This window comes from Pleurodeles waltl, chromosome 2_2 (assembly GCF_031143425.1).
Source record: "Pleurodeles waltl isolate 20211129_DDA chromosome 2_2, aPleWal1.hap1.20221129, whole genome shotgun sequence".
Classification (NCBI taxonomy): domain Eukaryota; kingdom Metazoa; phylum Chordata; class Amphibia; order Caudata; family Salamandridae; genus Pleurodeles; species Pleurodeles waltl.
Window position 1 is genome coordinate 871,536,332 of NC_090439.1, and position 9,543 is coordinate 871,545,874.

General features: G+C 49.6%; 1 protein-coding gene across 1 annotated transcript; it reads left to right on the top strand.

The window, feature by feature from the left end:
• The first annotated feature begins 2,495 nt into the window (after positions 1–2,495).
• Positions 2,496–7,976, top strand: KCNS2 (potassium voltage-gated channel modifier subfamily S member 2). Its single transcript, XM_069220539.1, has 2 exons — positions 2,496–3,398; positions 4,406–7,976. The coding sequence occupies exons 1-2, from the start codon at positions 3,319–3,321 to the stop codon at positions 5,871–5,873; spliced, it is 1,548 nt and encodes a 515-aa protein (XP_069076640.1). The 5' UTR covers positions 2,496–3,318; the 3' UTR covers positions 5,874–7,976.
• The last annotated feature ends 1,567 nt before the right edge of the window (positions 7,977–9,543 follow it).

Here is a 9,543-nt window from a genome sequence, read left to right on the forward strand (position 1 = left end):
CAGATAAATGATCATAGGTGATCTTTCATTGGTAAAGGGTTTCTTTTCAAAATTGTTCTTTTGCTTCTTTTAACTATCTGCTCTTTTCCTCCTGTTCTAGCTGTCAGTTTCGGGTTCTTTTCTTTGGGGTGGGTTATAGCGGAGGGTGTGACATACTTTAACATCTTTTTTGCTTCATAGGTTGTGTTGGGGGTCCAGATGGAGCATGTACGGTGTGGATCGTCGGGCACTCATTCATTCGCTGGGCGGAGAAGCAGGCTGCGACGAGGCATTTTGGTCGACAATTGGGTTTGGATGGTGTGAGGGTTAAAGTTAGTTGGGTGGGTAGGAGTGGGATGAGGTGGGGAGAGCTTTTATATGTTCTTTCACAAAGGATTCGGCAAGGTGTTTGCCCGGATTTATTGGTCATTCATCTTGGCGAAAATGATTTGGTTCCCCTTTCGGGTATAGGTTTACGGAAGGCAATGAAGTTAGAATTACTACGCATTCAGGAGAAGTGGTCAGGGACACACATTGTCTGGACGGGACTGGTACCTCATTCCTTTCAAGGCATAGAGAAGCAACGAAAGAAGGTGAATAGGGAAATGAGGTCTTTTTGTCGAGTTCAAGGTTTTTTCTGTGTTGAGGCATGACAATATTAGCGGTTCAGATGTAGGTTTTTTCCGTCAGGATGGGGTTCATTTATCCTTTTTGGGTAATGAGATTTATTTGTTTGAGTTACGAATGATGATTGCGGACCTGTTGGGGGTTAAGCTATGGGATAGATAGAAGGGGTCGGGTGGGGCAGGAAAACGCCTACCGGGTTTTCCTGTGTGGCGGGGGGTTTATGGTCAAGAAGCATTTCGGGTGGGGAAAGGGATCGATATAAAAATCAGTGGACAGGGAATTTACACAAGGCAAGGGGAATTTTAGAAGGGATGGGTAAGGGGTAGGTCAGGTCAAGGTGGTAGGCATAAGGGGTAGGTTGAATGGGTTCTTTAGAGGGAGGGGGAGGGGATAGGAGGAAGTTATGTATTAGTGAGGTTATGTAGTTTTGTAAGGCTTTATGCCAAGGTGTTTATATATTGCCAGACCTGTTCTATTAAAGCGGCCTTTTACCCCTTAACAACGAGTTTGTGGTTTGTTCACTCTTCGGGCCCGATGGGGGCTCGGGGGGAGCAGAGGGCTTGCCCGGTCTCCCCCCGGGCTTTTCGGGCCGGAGTGGTACAGGCCACTGATGAGTTGGGGATTGGTAGTCTGTGCAGGAAGGGGCGGGTTGTTGGTGTGAGGATAAAAGACAGGGGCAGGGTGTGGGCGGCCTCTTTGGCCGTCGTCACACCCAGTAGGCGTGTTTGTCTTCGTGCCCGCCCGCCCTCCCTTGCATTGATTCTTTGTTTTCGTACCCCTTTTTTGTTTGCTGTTTTGTGGCTGGAGGTGATTTGCATTTAGTGAGGCGTTGTAGGTTGGGCATTAATAAGTTTTAGCTTTGACAGGACAGGTCTGGGTTTGTTTTTGGTTAATGGTTCATTAGATGTGTTTGTATGTTAAAGGGGGAGTTGGGGTGGGTTTTATTATTTTTGCTGCTGGTAGTCAGGTCTGGCTGCGGGGGGTTTATGGTCAAGAAGCATTTCGGGTGGGGAAAGGGATCGATATAAAAATCAGTGGACAGGGAATTTACACAAGGCAAGGGGAATTTTAGAAGGGATGGGTAAGGGGTAGGTCAGGTCAAGGTGGTAGGCATAAGGGGTAGGTTGAATGGGTTCTTTAGAGGGAGGGGGAGGGGATAGGAGGAAGTTATGTATTAGTGAGGTTATGTAGTTTTGTAAGGCTTTATGCCAAGGTGTTTATATATTGCCAGACCTGTTCTATTAAAGCGGCCTTTTACCCCTTAACAACGAGTTTGTGGTTTGTTCACTCTTCGGGCCCGATAACCTTTATCATTACGTGGAGGTCACAGTTTGGAGACCCCGCGATTCATTCTTTCGAAGTGGATAAAATGAGTGTTAGAAATGTGTGGTAATAGCGCGTTTTTCGCCTGCAGGTCGCAGCATGAAAGCATGAGTCATCCCTGTGCACCCCCTCCCTCCCTCGATTAGGTTAATGATTGTGCTGGAGTGTGCACGGACAGGGGAGCTGAAGAATGCTCGTGTCCAGTTTGACCACATTATCCTCATCCTTTGAACCCTTGTTCCTGTTCCTGTTGGGCCTCTTGCCCTGTGAGAGGGCTCCTGAAAGGACACTTGAAGCACAATGCAGATGATTCGCTTTGCGCAGCCATCACAAGCGCACACGAGGCCTCGTCCCGATCTACATTTTACATCGACGTCTCACTGCAAAAAATAACACAAAATGGGTTCCCAGTCATTTTTGTGAAGTAAATCGTTTCTGTGAGCATTTGCGCTTCCCAACATTACCGGGAAGAGACTAAAGACAATTTTGTTAGGTTGCTAAGCAACATTCTTTTCTAGGCATCATCAAATTCCTAGTAAATGCACTTTATACGAAATCTGTTCTTTGAACGAAATCCGCAAGCCGTGCAATAACCACCACGACGACTTTAGGCTGTCACCGTAGATAATGCACGCGTCAGGGAGGATGCACCGAATGCATCAATTTGCCTATTTTAGAGGAAGCAGGTCACCTGGCGTGCGTGGAAAAGAAATCATTTAAACTGCAAAATCCACGAAAAAAGTCTGCTGGCGAACGGGAGGCCAGGCAGCCTGTGAACATCACAAAGTGGCAGACGCGCTCACAAGTGGGTCTGGTGCGCCGCTGGAGTGAGGGGCGGGGAGCGCACACACACCGTGTTTGTTTGGTGCCAGCAGCGCGTCTCCCGCGGATGCCAGAGCTCCCTGCCAGCTCCGCGCGCCGCTGCCGCCCCTTCCCTGACAGGGAGACCCCCGGGGTCAGACACCTGCCCGCACCTGACGCCCCCTCCTGCTGCTCCGGCGTCACCTGCCCCGCCGGGCGCGACCCACGGGCGCCCCTCCGACTGGGGCATCTTGGAGGCGCGAGGGAGCCGGCGGGCGGAGTTTCCTGCACCTGGGGAGCGGGAGGACAATAACAAGGCTCGGCTGGGGAACCCTCCGCCGCGACGAGGAGGCGCTCTGAAGCGGGAGCTGTCCGTTCAGCACCACCGCCGGCCGCAGCTTCTCCGCACTCGCCCGGGCGCGGACTGCCGGCGCCTGAACCGCACCCCTCGTGCACCTGCTCAGACGAGGGGGCGCTGGAGACATGCCCACGGAGGGCCCCCCGGAGCAGGAGCAGAGACAGCACCGAGCCCACGCTCCGGCAGGGAGCCCCCCGCCCGCTGCCTGAAGAAGAGCCCCGGAGCCACTGATGGGCTTATGCGCGGGCGCCCTGCCGGCTCACCTGAGGAGCAGAGCCCCGGAGGCTTGGGAAGTTCCGTGGATGGCACGGTAGGGCACCGGAACGCCTACACACGCACTTTGCGAAAGCAATCAAGCTCACTTGTTCTCTGCATGTGCGGCAAGGGTGTAGGAAGGGACAATGTGTGAGGGTAAGGAGAGGGGTATGTGTGAGGGAACAGAGGGGGGCAGTAAATACCGAACCCGTGCCTCTTATCTACCGGGGCTGCTGGACTCGGGCAGACTGGCGGTGCTTTATCGCTCCCAGACTGCCCGGAAAGTACATCCGGCAGCCCATGTTTAATGAAGTGATGAGCAGCGTTTCACGGGCATTCATAAAATCAATTGTGCATTTAATTAGAGTGCACTCAAGTTTAATGTCAAATATTTACCTAGGCATAAAAAGGACTGGATTAGGGTGTGTATCAGAGGCTAATAGACTGGGTGTGCGTCATCCACGAATTATTCATTAGTCTGCTGTCCTTCAATCTAGGTGTATGTTATAGGGTATTTTGCTTTTTTTATTTAAAAAAAAAAAAACCTCGTCTATGTTTCAAAGTAATTCCTCTTGTGCAACATTACTAAGTCTGCGCTGTGTTGCCAAGTCTCTAGTGTAGTGCTACTTCACATACTCCCTGTGCCTTCCTGGATTAGCATCAAAACATCTATAATTTGAATATTCTGTAAGCATCATATACAATCACTATGAATAGAAAGGAACTTTCCACTGTTACTAATAAGGAGTTAGACATTTCGGGCCCATTCACAAAGACATGTATGGCTAGGTGAAGCATCCCACCTGTAGTACTAGTTCACATCCTCATGATCACCTTTGTGACCTTGCCCCTATGTTTTCAAGCGTGAAAGGTTACTACAGTCCTTGCTGTTGCACCTAGTATTATGCATTGAGTGTGCTCTTCAGTTGCACATGGTTTGAGCACTGAAGTAGCTTGTTGACAGTGTTGGCTAAGCTTGGCATTCACTGAGGGCTACTGTATGAGAAGAGTGTTATGAGACCTCTGCACGAGAAGCTGACCCCCTGTTCATTTATGTCCTAGGTACAATGTATTTTCGGAATATGCCAGTAGTTACAGCATGACAGCCCAAAGCATCAGCCACGTGACCGAGGAGGATTTGGAGGACATCAGCATTAACGTTGGAGGTTTCAAGAAGAAGCTCAGCTCAGACACGCTCCTGCGGTTTCCAGACACCCGGCTGGGACGACTGCTGAACTGCCACTCCAAGGAGTCAATCCTGGAGCTTTGTGATGACTACGATGACAACAAGAAAGAGTTTTACTTCGACAGGAACCCTGAACTTTTCCCGTATGTATTGCATTTCTACAACACGGGGAAGCTGCACGTCATGGGGGAGCTATGCGTCTTCTCCTTCAGCCAGGAGATTGAATACTGGGGGATCAATGAGTTCTTCATCGACTCCTGCTGCAGCTACAGCTACCATGGGAGGAAGATGGATCCGGACCCTACTCAGTGGGAGGACAAGAGTGACCAGGAAAGCACGACCACCTCTTCCTTCGACGAGATCCTTGCCTTTTACCACGATGCTGCTAAATTCGACAGGCAGCCTCTGGGTAACTTCAGGCGGCGTCTGTGGCTGGCTCTAGACAACCCAGGCTACTCGGTTCTGAGCAGGATCTTCAGCGTGCTATCCATTGTGGTGGTCCTGGGGTCTATAGTCACCATGTGCCTGAATAGCCTGTCGGACTTCCAGATCACACTGAGCAACGGTGAGAAGGATGAGGATCCCCGCTTTGAGATAGTGGAGCAATTTGGAATAGCCTGGTTCACCTTCGAGCTGGTCGCCAGGTTTGCAGTCGCCCCCGACCTGGTGGCATTCTTCAAACATCCGCTGAACATCATTGACCTTATGTCCATTGCACCATTCTATATCACTTTAGTTGTGAATCTGGTGGTGGAAAGCAGCCCAGCCTTAGCTAATTTGGGCAGAGTAGCTCAAGTCCTGAGGCTAATGAGGATCTTTCGCATCCTAAAGCTTGCAAGACATTCAACAGGCCTCAGGTCTCTGGGGGCCACCCTGAAGTACAGCTATAAAGAAGTGGGGCTCCTCTTGCTCTACCTCTCAGTTGGCATCTCCATCTTCTCCGTGGTGGCTTACACTATCGAAAAGGAGGACAATGACAGTCTGGCCACTATCCCGGCCTGCTGGTGGTGGGCCACTGTCAGCATGACTACAGTTGGCTATGGAGATGTGGTTCCGGGGTCAATAGCGGGGAAGCTGACAGCCTCTGCTTGCATTTTGGCTGGGATCTTGGTGGTGGTCCTTCCTATAACTCTCATCTTCAATAAGTTCTCTCACTTCTACCGGCGGCAGCGGCAGCTGGAGAGCGCCATGCGGAGCTGTGATTTTGATGAGGGGATCAAAGAGGTCCCGCTGGTAAATTTAAGGGATTACTATGCTCATAAGGTGAAGACACTCATGGCAAGCTTGACAAACATGAGCAGGAGCAGTCAAAGCGAACAGAGCCTGAATGACTCAATTGACTAGCCAGGAAAAGGAGCTACAACCCCTACACATGCACACTTACTGTAGACAGACACATACACTGGGACAAATCCTTCACACAGCACACACAACACATGCACATCATGTGTGTGCAGATACACTGTCTGCAGGTACACCACACACGTACATACCCACCACACATGCATTACACACTGATGCGCATTCACTATGCACATGCATCTTACACATGCGTAGGGACCACACACAGTCACATGCGGCACACATACGCCTGACTCAAACGCTTATTGCGTGTGCCTGCACACGTTTTACGGGCATGCAACACTGGCACACATGGACACATACACCGACGTACTCACATACACTACATTTATATACACTACACACTTCCTGTCCCACGCACCGAACTTATTAGAATTACAACATATGGATGTGCATAAAATACCTGTGTACATAAATCACACACATCCATACATAGCACAAGCAACAAGTACATAAAGCATACTCCACGCGCATACTGATCACTCACACATAGATGAACGCACATACACCACGCGCGTGAACAAGGCCTGCGCGTCAGACACTCACGCACATACACCTCACACACACACATTTGTTTTCAGTTTTTTTTCTTGTCAAGCTTAAAGAACTGTGATGCTCTTTAATGTGGTCCGTCTGCATTTCAAGCCAGAGTGAAAATCTGTTGCAGCCTGACCCTGTCTCACCTTTCCAAGCTGCTTCCCATGGTGTTCTGTGTACAGCGCCCTCCCTCCCCCATCCGCCCCAGCGGTGAAAAAATGTCCTGGGTTTCATTCTGCAGATATATCAGCATCTCGTCTGCTCAGCTCACAGGTCGGACAGCAATGTTACAAAGAAAGGCATCCCGGAGCGCCTTTCCCTGGGCTGTACTACATGAGCTGAGGAGGTGGGGGCGTGCCAGATACATCGGGACAGGGGCTGTGTCTAGATGTTATAAGTGTACATGCTATGTGAGCCTTAATGTCTCGTGAACGTGCATTTATGTAAGCGATGAAGGCGGGGCCAAGCAGTGTAATATCACAAGGAGGGCGGGTGTGACGTCATTCAGTTTTCAGTGGCAAATAAAGCTGAGGAGTACAAGCGGTTTTCTGGTGAATTCCCTTGGTTGCACCATCCAGTGCCGTTGGAACAAGTTCATTGTGTGCTCTCGGTGTTTTTATTCTTCAGTGGCAGGTTCACGTGTCTGTACTGGCCTCCTGCACAGCTGTGCAGACCTATTCCCCGAGGGGCCTTTTGATTGGTCCGTATTATTTTGTATTAATGCATGCACTGTTAACCCCTGTGCTGGCCCCTGCACAAGTAACGGGGACTGAATTTGCTCCGGTGACCAGGTCATGAGAAGACAAAAGTATGGTTAAACAATTTGGTTAAACAATGGCCATCCATGGCTAGCCATGCATAAACCTGGCATAACCATAGTTTGTCTAGGAACCGATAAAACAGGAGAAGCGTGGCGAGGAGCTGTGAGGGAGTGGCGTATACTTTCCGTCAGTGCAGCTCGTCAAACACAAAATGGCACCTGTGCACCAAATACGCAACTTTGTAATGACTCGCCAACGCTTTTTCCAATGATGGGTAAAGTGCGCATGCCCTAACGGATGCACATGTCTGAGTGGGATTCACGTAAAAAGGTTACTTGTGTCCAGTTCCCTACCCCTTTGAGGGCATGCGTCAGAGACCTGCATGTGAAAGGTTAGGAAACTTACGGATGGCATTTTCATTTCACCTTCATGTTTTTTTCCTTCCTTACATTATTTTGCATGTTCCTGGCAGTCCGGCTACCCGCTCTTGCGGTCTCCTGACTGTTGCACGCCTCTGCACTGGTTATGCAAGGCCCCCTGCGGTATGATAGCGGGGCATGTGTGGGAGGCGCCCATTTCGATGTAAAAGTATTACATTCTAAGAGGTCACCGAGTGTGTATTGAATTACCCAGCTGTTGGCCCAACACTCCACGTCCGAGTCAGGCCCACATTTGCGAGGCCAGTGGAAGTTACAATCTATGTAATGTATAAGCCTGACCTGCATGCATTATGCATATGTATGTCACTCTTACATGCATACATTAAATGCCTCTTCATTTTTTAATCATAACTGATGCATAATTATAGCTTATCGAACGCATACATCTTTGCAGATCGGTTAAAATGTTTCTTTTACTTTAAAAAAGAGGAACTGATATCCTGTAAAAACAACGTTGATTTTGCAAACCGTGGGATTTCGCTCATCTGCTCACTGATCCCAGAAGAGTAGGTAGGACTTAACTGCATCTTCTAAAGTGTGAAGCCTGCTTCAGTCCGCAATGCGGAAACGTTTGAGATCACCGGCCTCACCTGGATCCGCAGCTCCAGGACACACAAGGAAGGGTGTGTAGCAGTGCGATCTGCCACACACACCTTCATTGTGTCACTTGGATGGGGGAAACACCCTCAGTGAGGAAAGGAACCTCCTCTGCAGTAGAAAAGATCCTTGGCGGTGGACCACACTGCTAGCATCCCCTACTGACTCCTAGGTTGGGGGATCGTGCAGATGCTCAGAAGAGAAGTCTGTTTTCTATTGGTGGTGCTGGGGAATGAAATCCGTCAATCCGACGATAGCTGGTGCTTGACAAGACTGCAACCAGAGGAAACACTGGAGGTGTCTGCCTCAAAACTAACTCTATGGAGTTTGCTATCGCCCAGATCCGAGTCCACTGCTAGAGGAAGAGTCCATTTCGGCCACATTATCCCGTGAAGCCCCCTCTCCAAGTGCCGTAAAGAGGTCTGTCAGTGTAGATGCTGCCATTCCCTGAAAAAAGGTAGCACTGAGCTGGTCAAATCTTGATTATGGGAGGGAAGAACGACTTAAAGAGCCAGTGGTTAGGGGTCATGTGCAGTGAAATCCTGAGCTGTGGACCCAAAATGCTCCCCAGAACGGCGCACCAACAGATTTCGAATACACCCCTAACAGGCTTTGGGATATGCAGTGTGAAATCCTGGGTTGTATATTATCAGATACTTCCCCGACTGGATGTGAGTTGTGTACTGTGGGAGTATGAGGTTACTTCCATGGTGTTTGCAATATTCTCAGTCCTTTGGTTCTTTCCCACCCTTGTGGGGATTCTTGGCACTTGGCGGTAGGACTGGAAATTGCTTCAATACATGGTTTAATTTAGCGCTTTAGGCAGGGGTAAGTCACAGGCAGGGTTCATCCATTCCTTCGCAATTGCTTCCAGCACTATTTCCCTACAATTTAGAGAAATATGAGCCTACTGATCTGTGTGGTGACTGAGGGATCAGCGGCTCTCACAATGGGAAGAAGTACACAGACTAACAGTATACCCTGTATATTACGCATGACGTGGCGCAAAGAGTTTACAAGGTGGCGCAAACCTAGTTTGCGTCACCCTGAAATATGGCGCTATGGTAGTGGCCTGATTGCGTCACATTTACAGCAAAAAAATGGCTGCAAATGTGGTGCTAAGGGCAGCGCAAGGGCCTTGGGAATCTGGCCCTAGCTGTTTTCCATTAACTAAACCTAGGGGTGGTAGAAGAGAGATTGTCTTCCTGCATGGGAGTGGACTGGGCCTCCACAAAAAAGTGCTGAAGAGAAACAAGGAGATTAAGAAGGCTAAGAAGTCACTCATACTTCTTAGCCTTGAATGAGGCTGGGGGAGTA

Bases quoted from the DNA above. Each gene is read 5' to 3' on its own strand.
- KCNS2 (XM_069220539.1), top strand. From the start codon at position 3,319: ATGGGCTTATGCGCGGGCGCCCTGCCGGCTCACCTGAGGAGCAGAGCC. The intron at 3,399-4,405 runs GTAGGGCACCGG...TTTATGTCCTAG, and splicing joins GAAGTTCCGTGGATGGCACG to GTACAATGTATTTTCGGAAT.